Below are 19,896 nucleotides of genomic sequence, written 5' to 3' on the forward strand. Positions count from 1 at the left end.
ATTATTCAGCTTTCTGAAAGAGACCCAGTTGATGGGTAGAATCTAGAGGTGGGGATATGACGCTACACACTCTTGTACAGTAGGTGGCGGTATGCACCTGAACGTTGCTTGCGAGCCGCCATTAAACGAAAGAAGAAGAAGAAGAACTCAGTGTGTGTGTGTCCCTGCGTTCCAATACCCATACTACCATACTATTTAGTACGCCAGAAAAAGAATTAGTGTGTCCCAATACATAGTATGTCAGATGCAGTATGCCAAAAGTACCAGGATGTTCTACTACATCCGGTCACATTTCGCAGTATGCATGTCAGCATGCTTCTTTGGCCATTCTGACCCACAATCCTTTGCGCAGCGGAAGTTACGTCACGCTGAGCTGCGTGTACAACCAACGCCCACACTTCCTTTCATACATGGTTTATTCAATTTGAGATACTAAGACACTACATATTAGGACTGCAATGATCTGATTATATACTGCCACATATCATACAGTTTTGCAAGAACACAGTTACAACATTCAACTTTACTGTGATTACAGTATAATCAGTGTTAGGGTTCAACTATGACTACAGTATAGAAGATTCTACCAGTACAGGCAGTGGTGTAAGTGTGGTATAAATAATGAATGAATATGACTAAATATGAATACACTATGGGCCAGGTATGAGCAGTATAGACTAGTAAATATATAAATAGTAAAAGTCAAACACATATTAAGTAATGTAGTAAGAATGTGCAGGTATGTTACACTACAAATAAAAGTAATGTGAATGTAAGGCTGCTTCATGTGCAGACAGAATATAGTGCCAGCAGCTGCACAGCTGTAAATATATTTAACAACACACATCTGCCAGCAACAGAGAGCTGTGTGTGAAGGGGTTAATGTGCCTACTGGTGACTAGTTCAATAGACAGGTCACTAATAATAGGCTTGGGACTGTTTATTAGAAACAACAACATACATGACGACATAACAGCAACAGAGCTCTCCAGCACCTCCGACAGTATGCACGACTCTGGCGAGCTCGACGAGAGGAGATTTGCTGCATCTCCGAAGTACAACAACATAAAATATTCAAATGTGGCGCTACAGACGGCGGCGGAAGTGAGCAAGAGGGTCGGAGTTCAGGGAGCGATGTGATGGCGGATGTAGTGTGTCCCAATAGTATGCATACTGCATACTACACTACATACTTTTTAAGGGCAGCTGCAGTACATACTGAAAGTATATAGTAGAAGTATGCGATTTGGAACGCAGGGTGTGTGTGTGTGTGTGGATGTGGGGCTTTTATTTCGAAGGGTAAAACCGGAAAAGGAGGTCGACTGTGAGGGTGAGGCAGGGAAATGTTTCCGGTGAACTTCTCTTCGGGTCGTTTCGGTGTTTGCGGGAATTTTGGTTTAAACACGGTAGATTTAAGCTGTAACAAAGATGGCGGAACGACCCGCTGAAGGGGAACTTCCGCTGAATAAAACCCGGTCTGTGGCGAAGAGGGCCTGGGACAGGGAGCGGGACAAAACCCGGGTCAACATCGGGGTGGCGTTTCAAAGGTGGAGAGCTCTGCGGGCGGCTAAAGGGCTCCAGCTGGACGCGGAACTGGCTCTGCTGCTGCTCGACAGGTGGGTGGATATGCTAACGTTAGCTTAGCACGGGGGGATGCTACAGTGCTAGCCGAAGTTAACGGGTGTTGACTCAGCCTGTCTGCAGGCCTCTGTAGCTAATGCTAATGCTACATCCCATTCTCTGAGCTAAGTGTATGCTAAACACCGACCAGCCCAGGTCAGATAACAAGATGGAGAGCAGCCGCTGTTAGGGACTGTTCTGTATTTGTCACAGATGTCAGAATAAATTGTCAAATAAATACAAACAGCCATTTAAATGTGTCAGTTGCTCCCTGTAGTCAAAATAAAACATGTAAATCCTCCCAAGTGTAAAATAATTATGTGACATACCTCCCCCATGTTACCCTGCCATTCAGAAATAACTAACAGTCCCTTACTGAGCTCATAGATACAGAGGATGAAACCTGTGAACTGTTTCCCTTTTTCAGTTATGAAAACAACCCTGCGGCACAAACGGCCCCGAAGACGAGTTACCGAGGAGTCCACCCTCCTGACCTGTCCAACACTGACCAGGGTTCAGCGTCTGATCGGTGAGGGCCCTGACGCCAATCAGCAAGTTCTAATTTATCGTTTAGTCTAAGAGGACGTTTGTGCCGAATTTGAAAAACATCCATCAAGGCCTTCTGGAGAGAATAATAATAATGATTTATTTATATGCATCTTTTAAAACACAAAGTTCTGATCAAGCTAAACTGAATTAAAACACAAGAAGAAGAAAACAAATAAGGTCATAGGTCATCTAGTAAAAGATAAAATCAAGAAAATGAAAGATAATTAATGATCATTAAAATCAATAAGATGTAATAAACAGCTGAGATAAAGTCAGGATATGATTTCTGACAGAAGGATGTTTTTAGCAGAGACTCAGACAGATTTAAATCCTCTGCAGGTTGTTCAGAGCCTCGAGGCCTGCTTCTAAGGCTCTGTCCCCCTTTGGTCTTAAAAGGAGGCTCAAGACCCACCATTTAAATTTGGCCTTTAACTGATTTCTTCTACTCTTCTTTTATTAAATTTTATTTCATATTTTATTTTATTTATTTTTATTAATCTGTTAATGTCTAATGTTCTTAATGATCTACTTTTAAATCCTTATGCATTTTATTATTTTTAATATTTAACTCTTTATTTTTTAAAATTTTCTAAATCATTACATTTTTAAACCTTTAAATTTTTATGCATTTTATCATTACTCTGTCTTATGTTTGTTTTTATCCCATTGTCTTTTAGTCTTTTAGTTTTTAGTGCCAGTGTTTCCTCATGGGGGGCCTCCACACTGGGAGGTAGGGTTGGGAACGATTAACCGATACGACTGGATATCCAGTTTGACAAGCGAGAGATACGGCTGCGTCGGTAGCAGCCTCCTCAATCGATACGAATCAGCCATGAATCCTTAGATGAATCGATTGTAGAGTCATGGATCGGGTATCGCGAGACTAGCAATCGGTTGACTGGCTTTAACAGTTTGCATCTCTAAAACAACGCGAGAGCCGGCGGCATGCTCCGTAGCAGGCATTACTGACAACGATAATGGATGTAAACATCAGCGCCAGCTTGACTGGTGGAGCTGAGGAACAGAAGCTAATGCTGGTTGGATAAACCAGAGAGCAGCCAAGCCTCAGCAGAAACTAAGGGCGAATCCTGCCGGTTGTGGGTTGAACGGGGGGTCACAGACACAGACAGAAATATGCATTCCTGTCAAATACGGCAGCCATAGTGCTCCGCCACTCAAGATAACGGCTTACCGGCGACCGAGAAGCCCGGCTCCAGGTCCAAGAAGTCTTCGTCGGTATCATGACTGCCCAGAAATACCAGGTGAGCCGTGGCAGCACACAGGTATGTGACGTGTCAGAGGAGAAACGAGCAGTTCACATTTCCACAAACCTCACCGCACTTTAGGGACTGTTCTTTACTTGTCAGGGGAGGAGGGTGGCTGGTTGATTCTTACTTTACTTATTTTATTTTGATCCCCCCTATGTTAATCACTTATTGATGCTGTTTTTGAAGTATGAATAAGTCAATAAGTCAATCAATCAATCAATTCAATCAATTTTATTTATAAAGCCCAATATCACAAATCACAATTTGCCTCACAGGGCTTTACAGCATACGACATCCCTCTGTCCTTATGACCCTCACAGCTGATCAGGAAAAACTCCCCAAAAAACCCTTTAACGGGGAAAAAAACAGTAGAAACCTGAGGAAGAGCAGCTGAGGAGGGATCCCTCTTCCAGGACGGACAGACGTGCAATAGATGTCGTACAGAACAGATCAACATGATAAATTAACAGTAATCCATATGACACAATGAGACAGAGAGAGAGAGAGAGAGAGAGACAGAGAGAGAGATGCAGGTAATGACAGTAGCTTAGAACAACATTATTGAAAGTAATAATATTATAGTTATAGTTCTGGCTACTGTGGTACAATATGTTGAAAGTATGTATTAAGTAATTTATTCCATTGAAATATCAGTGATGTATTATAGAAAAGTGATTTATCTTTTTATAAATGACAAACACAGTGTAGCAAACACAGAGAAATAGTCTGACATGCTGTCAGTGATAAGCTGCTAGTCATCACAGTCCATGATATCAACTAATAACAGGAGATGTCAGATTCTGCCCCTACATTGCATGTTATTATTTTATTCTGCTTTATGTTTATATTGTACAGCGTTATGATAAACTTTATTCCAGACTCAAGTCCATATAAGATACATACAAAAACACAGACAATACCATAAAAACAACACAAGTAGGTTTAAAACACTTAAGTTTTACTTAAAGTTCACTTCACTTAAAGTTTAAAACTTCTTCTCATTTTTATATTGATCCCATCCAACAAAATGATTTTCATTCAGCAAGACTTTTTGGTCCATGTCTAAAAATAAATACATTTGACATGTGATTTTGTTGTTGTTTGTCTTTTTATTTTATTTTTGCCAGTGCCATACAGCAACAATGCTTGGGGATGTGGTCTTTTACAAATCTGAAAATACTGTAAGAATGTCACTTTTATAGAATTGGCTTCTTTATTTTATAATATATGATTAATGTCTACATCAACAAATGTTAACCATAGAATCGTATCGAATCGAATCGAATTGTATCGTTCCTACACTGTATCGAATCGTATCGAATCATTCTGTATTAAAAATATATCGTTTTTGAATCGTGTCGTAACCCGTGTATCTAGATACGTATCGAATCGTCTATCACAGAGAGATTCCCATCCCTGCTGGGGGGTGTGTCTGGTTTGCCCGTGAGGACGTTGTCCTTGAGATCCCTCGGGCCCGGAGGACTGGGAGGCTCTGCACCATATGTGGAGTCCACCCCAGTCTGTCTGGGTCGGGGTGGACTCTGTGGCGGCACTCCCTGTGGCCGAAGGCTGTGGCGCCTCTCGGTGTGGATGAGCTCCCCATAGGTGGTTTTTCCACACCTGGTGCCTCAGTGCCCTGCCATGTTACTATACTGACTCTGTGTGCGTGCGTGTGTGTGTGTGTGTGTGTGTGTGTGTGTGTGTGTGTGCGTGTGTGTGTGTGTGCGCACGCATGTGTGTGAGTGCACGCATGTTATACGTGGGAGGGGTGGGTTTTTCATTGTTTTTATTTTGTGAAGCACTTTGTGTTGCATTTATAATGTATGAAAAACACTATATAAATAAAGTTTGATTTGATTTGATATGTGATGTGATTTCTAGGAGCTCTGGCAGAGTAATAAGAGCTCAGGGAGTCACGGTGCGGGTGGGACTGGGGCTGACACCAGGTCTGATCGACTTCACCTGACCAGCAGAGGACAACAGGAAGTTGTCACAGTCAGAGTCAGAGGGGGAGGGCACAGCTCCACCAGTCCTAATCAATTCACTGTAGCATCCAAGAAACATCTGGCCAAACTTGAAGAAATTGCCTCAAGCTGTTTTTAACATATCACATTAATAAGAATGAGATAGATGCAAGGTCACAGCAACCTTGACCTTTGATGCCTGACATGCAGATTCTAATCAGTTCATCGCTGTGTCCATGTGAAGATTAGTGACAAATTTGAAAAAAAATCCTATCAAGGCTTTTTTTTAAGTATCTCATTCATGAGAATGAGACAGACCAGGTCACAGTGAACATGACCTTTGACCAGTAACCACCAAAGTGTCAGTTCTAATTCATCGTTTAGATGTTTGTGCCGAATACGAAAAAATTTCCTTGAGGCGATACTACGTTCAAAAGAATGAGACAGATGAGGTCACTGAAACCTTTGACCACCAAAATCAAATGCCTTTTTTAGGTCTAAGGTCAAAATCACTGTGACCTTGTCTGTCTTATTGTCGTGAATGACAAGGTCACTGTGATCTTGGGCCTCATTAATAAATGTGGCGTACACACAGAAGGCGGCATATGTCACTTTCTCTGCAAACTTTGAGATTTCTAAAAATCAAACTTGATGGGAAAATGCGGCTCTACCACGGAAGCTCTGACCCATGTGTACGCACAAAAACTGCAGACTGCAGATATCTTTGTGTAAAATAAAGACAGATATGACCTCTCACGTTTTATATATGAAGAGCTCACTGGCAAAAACAGATAAATATGAATAAAGAACACACAACTACAAGAAACAGTAACAACAATCAGACACCAGGTTAAAAAACACACACACACAAAAAAACATTAGAACCACAAACAAACACACTCCAGTGCCTCCAAAAACTAGAGGAATAACAGGTACTGGTCTTTTTAGGCATGACTAGAGACATAACAGTTTCATTTGTGCTTCAGCCGTGCCATAAAAGTAAACATCAAATTCCTAAGAAGAGCATCCAATGTGGGAACATTGCTGTGTACAAGCAGCTGACTGGCACTCGTCCATCTAGGGAGCTTCAACAGGATTCGCAGTGCATCATTATATACCACCCGAAGTTTGTTAAATTTAGCCTTACTGTAACTGCACCACAAGTGGGCAGTATACAGTGGAGTACAATAGGCTTTAAACAAAGTAATTTTAACATTATCTGAACACATCGAAAATTTACGTGCCAACATATTTGGTTGTGCATACAACTTACAGTACTGTCACTGTATGTCATCATCATCATCATCATCACACAGGTCATCCCTGATGATGTGACCAAGATATTTCACCTTGTCCACAACAGTCAGTGGATTCTCTGCCAAGAGGAAAGAGGGGAATGTTCTCTTCATGTCTGCCTCAGTCTTTATAATCATAACTACACTCTTTTTAGAGTTAAATTTGATATCAAACTGCTTTCCGTAGTCTGAGCAGACTCTAAGAAGTTGCTGCAGACATGATGACCACATCATCAGCGTACAGTAGGTAATCATCTTTTCTCCCACCATGCAGCCAGTGCTACACTCTTTAAGCCTTTTAGAGAGCTCATCCATATACAAACTAAACAACATAGGTGACAGAATTCCACCCTGTCTAATCCCATTTGTCACTGAAAAGGGTTCAGATGTAGCGTTACCCCATCTTACCTGCATTGTTTGATGTGAGTACCAGAAATATAAAACCCACAATAAATAAGGTTTCCCATGATGAATGCAATCAAAGGCCTTAGAGGCATCTAGGAAGCACAAAAACATGGTAGAGTTTTGTCTTCTACTGACAGCCTCTTTCAAAGCATAGATACACATGTCAGTGCCATGTTTATTTTTAAATCCAAACTGCTCATCAGTGGTGGTTATATGTTCCTGTAGCCTATCTAGCAGGATTCTCTCAAGCACTTTTGACAAGACACCTTCCCTATTTTATCTTTAACCACTGGCACCAGTAAAACAGACAACAGAGAGTCAGGTAGTGTGCCATGCATCAACATTCCAGAGACACACAGAGAAAGTTAGATAACCTGATGAACTTTAGTCTGTGGAACAATGATGTTGGACAAATTGAGTGAATGCTGCTGCTGTTGATGCCTCAGTCGGGCAGATCTGAGTGCACAGCTTAGTTCCTGTGGGTGCTTCTTTGTAACGCCGGGTCCGACGCAGTGTGGGGATCCAGCAGCACCGCACGCAGCAGTCTGAACCGGCTCATAAGCCACTCATCTTCGTTGGCCAGTAGGTCTTGCTGGTCCCTGAAGATCCGCTCCCTCCGGAGTCTCCCATCCACCACATCCTCTAACAGTGCCAAATAAGTCACTGTGCGTCTTTACACACTGTGATCGCTGCTTTTATACCCACCCATCAACTGATTGATCGCATGTGAAAAGGGATTCACTGATTGTAACTGAGGGGCAATTTTGGCCAACGAACACGTGAGATAAATATTAATACACATTATTTCTTACACTTTAACTAACAGTGACTCAGCACTTTACAATGACATACATCACTTTTAACTCACAGCGTTAAAAATTATTAAAAGCCATAAAACACCTTATAAAACACAATATATGGGCTTACCCTTTTTGTTGAATACAATATCTCAAGAACGCCTCAAGGGAACTTTTTCATATTTGGCACAAACGTTCATTTTACTCAATAATGAACTGATAAGATTTTGTAGGTTATAGGTCAAAGGTCAAGGTCACTATGACCTTGTCTGTCTTATTCTTGTGAAAGAGATATCTCAAGATTGGCTAAAAGGATTTTTTATTTATTTATTTATTTTTTCAAATTTGGCACAAACGTCGTCTTGGACTCAACATTGAACTGATTAGATTTTGGTGGGCAAAGGTCACAGTGACCTTGTCGGCCTTATTCAAGGTAACGTCTCACTCGTGTTGTCTGTTCCCACAGTTTTGGAGCCACCATGGACACGAGGCTGATGAACGATGTGCCTGTCACCGCGGCCGATGAGACAACCCATTACTTCCCTGAGAACCTTGGACCTCCAGCTGAAGAGATCCTGGAGGTCCTGATTGAAGAAGACATCATTGGTTCCCGTGCGTCCATCCTTTATGAAGAGAATATACGTCAGCTGGCGACACTGGTTCACCTTCCAGTCAAACACTGTCCCCACATGGTATCGACAGGACAGTTGTGCCAAAGCCTACCTCCATTCGCGTGCTCTATCCAACAGAGGTGTACTGCCTTTGTTGTGGAATGGGTATGTCTCATGTCCTCATGACTTGTCTCTGTCCACTGTGATTGGTTTTATGTTTGTCTAACAAGCTTTACCGTGAGTTAGCAACATTTTCCACCTGCAGCGATGCTTTCAGTTTGTCTGTCTGTCTCCAGGTTTGTCCTCGGGGTCACGTGGTCTGGAGTTGGACCTCACAGCCAACCTTCAAGTTTGGGATGTTGGCTGGTGACTTGTTGCTCGGGATGAACATCCTGTTGAGCGGTAACAGCTATGCCAAAGTCGCCCTGCTGTTCCGCTTCATGAACATGGGAGTCGTCAACCCGGTCACCTTCTTCAAGATTCAGGACTCGTACTGTGTCGACGCCATCAAGGAGTTCTGGATGGAGCGGAGAGCGAAGGCCATTCAGCGGCTACAGGGCAAAGATGAGGCCGGTTCAGGTGAGTTGCAAACATTTACATCTGATGTGGAGGTCATGTTCGGGTGTAAAAAAAAAAAAAGGCTCAGTAACACCCAATACAAAATTTCTATGAAGCAGCCCCCAAAGCGACGCCTGGGATCAGCACACCCGGGGCCCCACCCCTGCCTGCCCTCCAGCACACAATGCACTGGACCTGTGATTCCTGTCCCTGCGAGTGGTGGGCCCACAGGGTGACGGCTCCATGGTATTTATTCGGGCTGAGCCCGACCAGGCCCCATTGCCCAAGGCCCCGCCCCCAGACGTTTGCTGGGCTGGGGGAGGTGTCCCCATACCGGGAGACGTGCTCGAAGTCCAAATATGCCGTGTCATCAAGGTCTTCTTGAACCGCATTTGGTCTGGCCCCTCCCCTGAGACCCCTTTGCCTTGGGAGGCCTTACCAGGGGCTGTTAGCCCCAAACAGCACAACTCTCAGGTTCACTGGTTACTGGTTCGATTTCCTGGTCCATCTGCATCCCAACCCTCACCTATGGTCATGAGCTCTGGGTAGTGACTGAAAGAATGAGGTCACAGATACAAGCGTCTGAAATGAGTTTCCTCTGTAGGGTGTCTGGGCTCAGTCTTAGAGATAGGGGGAGGAGTCAGACATCTGGAGGGAGCTCGGAGTAGAGCTGCTGCTCCTTCATGTTGAGGTGGTTCAACATCTGATCAGGATCCTCTCATCCCAACCACTTCACACTCAAACTGCCCCAGGTCATGCTGGAGGTCACAGTATGATGAAGCCAACAGAACCACATCATCTGCAAAAAGCAGAGCTACAGTTCTGAGGTTCCCAAACTGGACCCCTTCCTGCGCCTTGAGATCCTGTCCATGAATATCACAAATGGAATCAGTGACAAGCCACGACCCTGGCGGAGGCCACACCCACTGAGGATGTGTTTGACTTAGAGTATGCAGACACAGCTCTCACTTTGGACAAATAGGGAACAGATTCAAATGAGCTCCTCATCTGGTGGCAAAAAAAAATTATAAAAACTTAGACAAAATGTTAATTAAATGTCAGAAAAATATTATTTAAATGTCAGTAAAAGTAAAATGTATTAAAATATTGATAAAATGGCTTAAAAATGTTGATGAAATGTCAGAAGAATTTTTTTTAAATGTTAGTAAATATTATAAAAATGTCCAAAAAATAGTAATAAAATGTCTGAAAAATATATTTTTAAAGTCAGACATATATGTTAATTAAATGTCTAAAAAGTTCTGTTTAAATATTCACAAGATATTATTAAAATGTTGAGGAAAAAACTTTGCCAAATGTTTAAAAAAAAAAAAAAAAAATTAAAAATGTTGATAAAATGTCCAAAATATTTTATTGAAATGTCGGGAGAAAATAATATTATAAATGTCCAAAAGATAATGAGATAACCATGTGACGTATAGGGAAGATGGCTGCCTGACAACTTTTTGCTCCAGCCCTTTTCCCCTCTCTCTACTTATTAAACTACCTACAGACAACTTTTTGTCATCATTATTGCCTGGCATACATCCTGGATTCAACACCTAAAATGCTGAGCACCAGATCGTCTAAACCCTCGGACGTTCACCACAACAGTGACAAGGACGCTCCATGTGAAAGCTGGGAGTAATGAGGTAACCACAATGCTAGCCACCACTATGGATAAGCAACATCCTTTCATCGAGTCGCAGTTCATGAGCCCGAACGGAAAGTTAGACGACATCAAGACCGACCTGGCCAACTGCACTAAGGACAGACAGAAACTCTGTGCTGACTGCAATGATCTCTAGAACACAACATTGAATAAAGAGAACTTGCAGAGTATTGAAGCTAAGTTAGCCGACCTAGAAGATCGCAGCCGGCAGGACAACATACGTATCCTGGGACTTCCAGAGGGAGCCGAAGGCACGAATGCTGTCCAGTACATTTCTTCTAAACTTCCAAAATGGTTCCCCAGTTTGGGCGAGCAGCCGATTGAAATCATGAGGTCACATTGCATCTCCCTCCCCAGCAATAACTCCAATGGCTCTCGCACTCTCATCTGCAAACTCCTGCGCTTTACGCCCGTGATAAAATCCTCAAAGCAGCAAGACGCACTCCTCTTCGGGTCGGCGGGAGGGACATTCACTTCACCGCAGATTACATCCCCTTCACTGTCAACCGTCGCCGATGTTTTTCTGCTGCCATTGAATCTGCGAAGAAGCAAGGTTTTCAAACCTTTTTTCTCTACCCAGCTAGGGCTGGGCGATATGACCAAAATCTCATATCCCGATAACAGTACCTATCCCGATATAGCACATTTTAATCCAATGAATAAAAAGTTGTCGTCGAGCAAGCTGGAGAGTGAGTGAAGAGAGGGAGCGCTGGTACCGAGAAAGCTGGTGAATCAGATCAATAAAACGTCCAAATGACGAAAAATATTGCAGTAAAAAGTGTAATTTGCGTCACAGCGATATAAACGATAGAGCAAAATATGAAACGATAGACATTTTTCTCTCGTCACACGATGTATATTGTCATATCTTGTGTTTTGGGATTGTCTTGGACAATTCATGTTATGATCGCCTGGAATGGGATTATTTATGATTGACTTTGGACAGATATGGCTTGGGCCCTAACTTCATAAAAATGGTTAAAGTCCTTTATGCTAACCCCTCAGCCATGATTATTACAGGAAACATTTTCTCATCTTCTTTTAGCATTTCAAGGGGTTCCAGGCAGGGCTGTGTTCTCTCGCCCTTATTATTTGCTCTTTCTCTTGAGCCTTTGGCACAAAGAATAAGACCGCACCCTTCAATCTCTCCCATTACCTTTTGTAAAATATCACATCAATTATCATTATTTGTCGATGATATTTTACTATTTTTAGATAATGTCCTTACCTCCATCCCCCCAGTTTCGGACACTTTTGAAGAATTTAGTGCTTTATCAGGCTTTGTAATTAACTGGTCTAAGTCATCATTACTTCCGCTCAACTCAGTCCTTGCCCCTTCCACCATACCATCCAACATTCCAGTGGTGAAGTCCTTTAAATACCTGGGAGTGGACATCTTTTCCTCCCTGTACACCACTATAAATAATGATTTTCAGAACATCTTAAGCAGAGTTGAAGCTGATATGAAAAAAACGGTTTCCACCCAAGCACGTATCTCAATTATAAAAATAAGGGTTAATTTCTGTTCAAATACGCTTCCCTCTCTCATTCCCCCAGGGCTACAGCGTGGCGGGAAAGAAGGAGGACTGACTGTCCCTGATTTTGAGATGTATTTTTGGTCATATGAGTTGCACCCATTATCACTCTGGTTTGACCCCAGTGTAGTAACTTCATGGAGGGCTACTGAGGAGAATTTGACCTCTTCTCATTGATTCGATCCCTCGTAAATGTTCAAAACTTAAACTGGGCCCCATAACGTCTTCCCTTTTATCAACTCACTCTGAACTAAAGTGGCATACTCATAGTGCTATCGTTCATAATGTTGCCCTCCTTACTGGAGGTGTCCCCTTTACATTTCCCCAGTCGAGCAACAGAGGAATCCATACTTTGTCTAACATCTGTAATAAGGAGGATCTCAGAGCATTCAACAATCTGCAAATTTCTTTTGACTTACCTGGTTCTCCATTTTTCCTGTACCTGCAACTCAGATCTTCTATGCGTGCCTATGGTGTACCCTGTGGCCATCCTTTATGCACCCACAAGCTCCATGTCATTTTAGATGTTGGTGTCCAATCAAGTGGTTTGGTGTCTAAGCTTTATACTTTGTTATTGAACTCTTCTTGTGGCCCGCTTGCTATTCATCAGGTGTGGGAAAGAGACCTTGGTAATGTGGATTGGTTTGTTGTCTTGGACAACTTGCATCATACATCCAGAAATCCTAATCACAGATTTATTCGTTTTAATTTTAAACATAGCCTGTACCTCACTCCTAGAAAACGTTATCTCATGAAACTCCTCTCCAATTTGTCATCTATGCTCCCTTGGTCTCATGGGTACATTTTTACATATGTACTGGGAGTGTTTTGGAAAGAGGTCTCATCTCCTTTATCAGATTTACTGGATGTGCAGATACCTTGTTGTCCCAGGCTGCTGATGAAACATCATCACTGGCTCTGTCTCCCTCCAAACACTGTGTTTTAGATGGAACCCCCCCCCCCCCCCCACCACACACACACACACACACACACACACACACTCACTTGTGTACAATGGTTGACGTCCCTTTTGAACATCATACTCTTTGAACAATCTATAGCCAGAATACATGGGGCTACTGAGAGGACTGTTTAGGCATGGTCCTCTGCAGCAGGAGATGTTAGAAAGCTGCTGACTTGAACATGTTACTTGTAAATCATTAAGTTGTTTGGAAGTGCATTTCAATATAAGGCTGTCAATTTATGAATTTATGTATCATTAAGTGTAGAAATATGGTGGGAGGAGAGGACACAGGTCACCACAGGGATGGGGTGTTGGACCTTGCATGGTCACAGTGGGGTAGACACGCATTAATACAATGTCTGCTGTTTGTTTGCTGAAATAATAAAAATAATTGATAACAAAAAATAAAATGTCCAGAAGATGTTATTAAAATATTTGTTTAAAAAAGTTTGTAAAATGTCTGAAAAAATGTTTAAAGAAAATTAAAGCACCAGTAGGCAGCATTGTTTTGGTATAACTATAATCATATATAATATATAATATATAATACACCGGGCACCTTCTCTCCTTCTCTCCTTCTCTTTCTCTCTCTCTCTCTCGTATTCTATTACTGCATCTTGCTAACTCGGCCATTCTGGATGTCACTAACTCGGCTTCTTCTCCGGAGCCTTTGTGCTCCACTGTCTCTCAGATTAACTCATATCACAGCGGTGCCTGGACAGCGTGACGTGTGTGGTTGTGCTGCTGCCGTGGTCCTGCCAGATGCCTCCTGCTGCTGCTGCCATCATTAGTCATTAGTCATACTTCTACTGTTATTATACACATATGACTATTGTCACACATGTATACTGCCAGATATTAATACATACTTTCAACATATTGTACCACAGTAGCCAGAACTATAACTATAATATTATTACTTTCAATAATGTTGTTGTAAGCTACTGTCATTACCTGCATCTCTCTCTCTGTCTCTCTCTCTGTCTCTGTCTCTCTTTCTGTCTCTCTCTCTGTCTCTCTGTCTCTCTCTCTCTCTCTCTCTCTCTCTCTGTCTCATTGTGTCATACAGATTACTGTTAATTTATTATGCTGATCTGTTCTGTACGACATCTATTGCACGTCTGTCCGTCCTGGAAGAGGGATCCCTCCTCAGTTGCTCTTCCTGAGGTTTCTACCGTTTTTTCCCCGTTAAAGGGTTTTTTTGGGGAGTTTTTCCTGATCAGCTGTGAGGGTCATAAGGACAGAGGGATGTCGTATGCTGTAAAGCCCTGTGAGGCAAATTGTGATTTGTGATATTGGGCTTTATAAATAAAATTGATTGATTGATTGATAACTGAGTAAAAATGTATAATATCCTCTAAGCATAATGTAAATGAAGTGGTCTGAGACAAACAGTAGGTTTCTGCACCTCACCATGGCTCTGTGTTCAGCCTCTAAAGAATCAGTATCGTGCCGATGTGCATCAACCAATGAAAGGTCAGCTCAGACCACTGCGTTCCTATTGGCTGTTCTACTGCATATGCGCGTTCCCGTGCTGCCGGCAGAAGGGGAGAGCAACCGGCAATGGCGAACAGTGCACCAGGTAAAATAGCTATTCCAGCACTGGCTATAACTGCCTACACGACTAAATCCAAAAAAGGAAGACAGAACTCTGGTTCCCCGGAGCCCCGGAGGGAGGGGAAGGGTGAGGTGGGGCTGGCCGGAGGACACGAGCGTTGGCCGTGGGAGCAGAGCCGAGGGCTCTCCATGGAGAGGGAGAGCCGAGGCTCCCATAGAGGGAGAAATAGAACCAAGTAGGATAAAATACTCGCATGCTCGTCTGGTAGGAATCGGTCAGGGCGGAGACGAACGAAACCTAACTCAGATGAGACTCAAAAATGAACCGTTTTCAGGCTTTCTACCTACTGCAGCTTTAATAAAAAGTCTAAAAGATGAAATGTTAAAATGTCCAAATGATATTGATGAAATGTATAAAAAATTATTGAAATGCTAGAAGAAAATAAAAAGTAAAAAAATATGAATGAAAGCACTATATCCTGCAGTGTGTCAGGTTGCTCACCTGGCATCAAATGACAGTTTGCCTCTGTTTCCTGTTTCCTGTTTGGTGCAGAGGTCCAGCAGCAGCTGTTGGTGGTTAAAGAAGAGGTTCCCCCTGAGCAGCAGGAGTGGAGCTCCAGTGTGGACCAGGAGGACCCAGAGCCCCCACACATTAAAGAGGAAGAGGAGGAACTGTGGAGCAGTCAGGAGGGAGAGCAGCTTCAAGGGCTGGAGGAGGCTGATATCACCAAGTTCACATTCACTCCTGTCCCTGTGAAGAGTGAAGATGATGAAGAGAAATCTCAGTCTGAGGGACACCACTGTGGAGGACCAGGAGCAGGACCAGGACCAGTGCCTGAAGACTCTCCTGAACCTTACCCAGATATTGATGACAGGACCGGAGACTCTTTAGTCGCTGAGATTGAAGTCAGTCTTGACGACCTGGATGAGACCAAAGAACCTCAGTCAGGTTTAAACTCCCCGAAAACTGGCGACGTCCCCATCAGCGACTCGAGACGCAGTGTCCGTGAGAAACCGTTCAGTTGCTCCGAGTGTGGGAAAAGATTTGGCATCAAGACTTCAGTGAACCGACACATGAGGTGTCACACGGGAGAGAAACGTTTCAGCTGCTCGGTGTGTCAGAAGTCGTTCTCGCAGAGCGGATATCTGCACACGCACATGAGGATCCACACGGGAGAGAAAAGATTCAGCTGCTCCGTCTGTGACCAAAGATTCTCCCAGAAAACACACCTCAACAGACACATGATCACGCACACGGGAGAGAAACCGTTCAGCTGCTCCATCTGCGGCAAAGCTTTCAGCGAGAATGGGAACCTGAAGAAACACATGATCACTCACACGGGAGAGAAACCCTTCAGCTGCTCCGTGTGCGGTAAAGGTTTCATCCAGAAGGTCAACCTGACGAACCACATGACGTATCACACGGGAGAGAAACCGTACAGCTGCTCAGTGTGTCTCAAAGGGTTCATGCAGAAGATCAATCTGAAGCTCCACATGGCTCATCACACTGGAGAGAAACCGTTCGGCTGCACCATCTGTGACAAAAGGTTTGCATCGTGTCATCGGCTCAAAAGACACAAATGTGGTGGTCGGCGGTCGGCGCGGCTTCGTTGGACTCAAACTGAGGATGATGGAGGGGTGGAGCCTCCAGACGGCGGCTCGACTCAACAGACAGAAACAAACACTTTTATATAAGTTTCATCATGTTTCTGATACAGTTAATGACGAAATGTTACTTGCCAAGTTAACTTCCTGTGGCGTGTGAGGTTCCTCAGTGATACGTGAGCACTGATGAAACAAAGCAGATTGTATCTAAAGCCTCGTTTCCACCGAGCGCTACGTTGTCCCCATGTTTGGGCCCCCCCTCTGTTGGGGCGGAGCTAGAAACCCTGCAGTCTGATTGGTCAGTAGAGGACGGTCATTGTGGTTTTAGGCAAGTGTGTGTCTGTAACAAGTGTGTGTGTGTGTGTGTGTCTCTGTCTGTCTTTCAGTCTTTTCTCAGATTTTGGTGAAATATTTTGGGTTTTTTTATGACTTCTATAAAGTTTAACATTTTTCAACAACACCAAAAATATTTTTTTTTAAGAACGAACTCATAAATGTGATAATGTGAGTGAGGCAGTCCACCTTCATGTGTTCATCACAGGCTGCGTCCACCTTCATGTGTTCATCACAGGCTGCGGAAATTATTCCGTCGGTTTGAAACAATCATTTCACCCGTTTTATAAATCTTTATAAACTTTTAAGCAACTTTTATAAACTTCAGCCCAAAAACAAAAATCTTTAATTTCATTCCATGTGGTCAAACACTGTTTCATCATCGTGTCAGACGCTGCAGTACGTGTGTATTTGTCTCTACAATTAGGCGCTGTTGAAAATCCGACCCCCAGGGCGTCAGTGGCTTAGTGGATAGTGCAGGTGCCCCATGTACAAGGCTGTTGCTGCAGCGACCCGCGTTTGAATACAGCCCGTGGCCCTTTGCTGCATGTCACTCCCTCTCTCACGCTTGACTGCCCTGCCCACTAAAGGCTAAAATGCCCCAAATTATATCTTTAAAAAAAAAAAAAACTGAAAGAAAATCCGACCCAAAAAAATTCACATCCTCATCGGGCTGATATTCAGGGGTCAGAGGCCCTTCAGGTCTGGCATTCGAGAGCGTCTAATTTTGAGCCCTAAAAACTGGACTAGTTACCATGGTAACGTCCCTGAGGTGGACAACCTCATCCCTCAATTCGACAGAATCATCTGCTCGGAGCACACGGCTGCGTGCACTGGCAGGAATTGTGGCGGCCATTGGATGCCTGTCATCGCTTAACAGACCAAAGGTCTAGGTACCAGGTCTGAAAGGTTCCTGTTGTGACATCAGAATCAGAATGCCTTTATTGTCATTACAAAAAGAATTTGCAACGAAATTGAAAGTGCTACACCTATTTCAGTGTTTAGGTAAAAAAAAAAGACAAAAAGAAACAACAGGAACATCCACACAGACATTCAGTTTAGAATAAATTAAGGACTATACGTTTAAAAGCAGCGATGCCCTCAGAGGGGAATAAAATTGTCATTATTGCACCCCAAGAACGAGCATATGCACTTAAGCTCATTTCATTTGCCCTGGTTGATGAGCCTGATAGCCCAGGGGTAGAAACTGTTTTTGAGCCTGTTAGTCCGAGATTTTAGGCTTCTGTACCTCCTGCCAGAGTGCAGAAGAGTAAACAGTCTGTGGCCAGGGTGTGTGCAGTCCTTTAAAAGAAGGGGGGGCCGGCTCTGCTCCATGCCTCCTAAAGTCCATAATCAGTTCTTTCGTTTTGTTTTCGTTTCGACATGTTGTGTGGCGTCCCTCAGAAGTCGATCCTGGGGCTTTTATTCCTCTTTGACTGTAGTAAACATTTACAATAATAAACTTTTTTTACATTATTTCACTATGTAATATTTTTCTTGTAATGCAAAAAATAGATTTTCTTCATGTCAGTAATCAACAAGTGAAATTTCATGCTGATATTTGTGAATCTAAAGTTTTAACCTAGCGTCTTTTATTTGTTCTAAAACTTTGGAATTTGATCAAATGTATCTCTTAAATAAGTTTACTCACACTCTGAGCCAGAAATCTCGTAATGTAGAAAGTGTCACATTGTCTCTGAGTTAGCCGCTAACTGCTAACAGCTAACAGCTGTTGTTCTTTGAGTTGAGTTGAGTTGAGTTGGTGGTTTGAGGTCAAAGGTCATTTTGGCACAAATGTCCACTTGGACTAGAGGATAAACGGATTAGAATTTGATGGTCAGAGGTCACTGTGACCTTGTGTCTGGGTCATTCTCATGAATGCAATATCTCAGGAACGCCTCAAGGCAATTTCTTTTAATTTGGTACAAACATCCACTTGGACTTGGACTAAAAAAAAAAGCTGATAAGAATTTGGTGTTTAAAAATCAAAGGTCACTTTGACCTTGCATTTTCTCATTCTCATGAACACAATATGTTAAGACAGCCTTGAGGGAGTTTCCTCAAAACAGCTCGAGGATTTTTCATTTAATTTCTAATTTTTTTTAATCAAATTTGGCACGAACGTCCACTTGGACTCAGGATTAACTGATTCGTTTTTGTTGGTCATAAGTCTGAGGTCAAAGTCACTGTGACCTTGTCTGTCTCATTCTAGTGAATGTGATATCTTAAAAATGCTTCAAGGGAATTACTTCAAATTTGGTATAAATGTCCACTTGGACTTGGGATGAACTGATGATTTTTGGTGGTCATGGATAAAATATCAAGGTGGCTATGACCTTGCTTCCATCTCATTTATGTGAACAACATCTTTTGAACAGCTTGAGGGAATTTCTTTAAATTTGGTGCAAACGTCCCTTTTGACTGAACAGGTTTGAGTTTAGTGGTCAAAGGTCAGTGTGACCTCACAAAACATGTTTTTGTCCATAACTGAAGAATTCATTCACTAATTCTGACAAAACTTGACACAAATGTCTAACAGGATAAAATAACGAAGGTCAAAGGTCAGCTTGACTGTGACATCATCATGTTTTAAGGTCATATCTCAGGAACAGAAGGGGAGACATTTGGTCAGATACTGAATTGGTATAGTCGGACCGTCCGCCATTTTATGTTTTCTACATTCAGCTTTGTGTTTCTTGAAATGGACACAAAGTCACTTTCCTCAGGTTAAATATGTCAAAAGTAATGTAACTATTTTAACTACTTTATTAAAGTAACTGATTACATTTGATTATTTTTCTAATAAATGTTTTAAATTGGGCATTAAAATTTTTGAAAATTAAAAAAAAATTCTTAGAAGACAAAAAGTTGAAAAATTGCCTTTTTAAAAGAAAAAGACTTTCTTACTCATTGCCATTTTGTTGGCATAATAAACCATCATTTCCCCTTTCCTTGCACAAATATTTTAATCCAATTCATTTTAAAGATCAATCCACTGCATTTAAACCCTCTTGTGGCAACACGGCAACACAGGTTGCATCATACACTTATTTTTATTTTCCACACAAAACAACACAGGCTCATTGACTGTGTGTCTGTGTGTGTGTCTCTCTCTCTTTGTGGATGTATGAACTTTAACCCCTTTGTCTCCTCACTGACAGAG

General features: G+C 42.5%; 1 protein-coding gene across 1 annotated transcript; it reads left to right on the forward strand.

Moving 5' to 3' along the window:
* Positions 1-1,310: 1,310 nt before the first annotated feature.
* On the forward strand, positions 1,311-18,206 carry LOC144467334 (uncharacterized). The gene is made up of 5 exons (XM_078175779.1): positions 1,311-1,616; positions 2,048-2,149; positions 8,365-8,674; positions 8,806-9,088; positions 15,349-18,206. The coding sequence occupies exons 1-5, from the start codon at positions 1,429-1,431 to the stop codon at positions 16,488-16,490; spliced, it is 2,025 nt and encodes a 674-aa protein (XP_078031905.1). The 5' UTR covers positions 1,311-1,428; the 3' UTR covers positions 16,491-18,206.
* The last annotated feature ends 1,690 nt before the right edge of the window (positions 18,207-19,896 follow it).

This window comes from Epinephelus lanceolatus, chromosome 16 (assembly GCF_041903045.1).
Source record: "Epinephelus lanceolatus isolate andai-2023 chromosome 16, ASM4190304v1, whole genome shotgun sequence".
Classification (NCBI taxonomy): Eukaryota; Metazoa; Chordata; class Actinopteri; order Perciformes; family Serranidae; genus Epinephelus; species Epinephelus lanceolatus.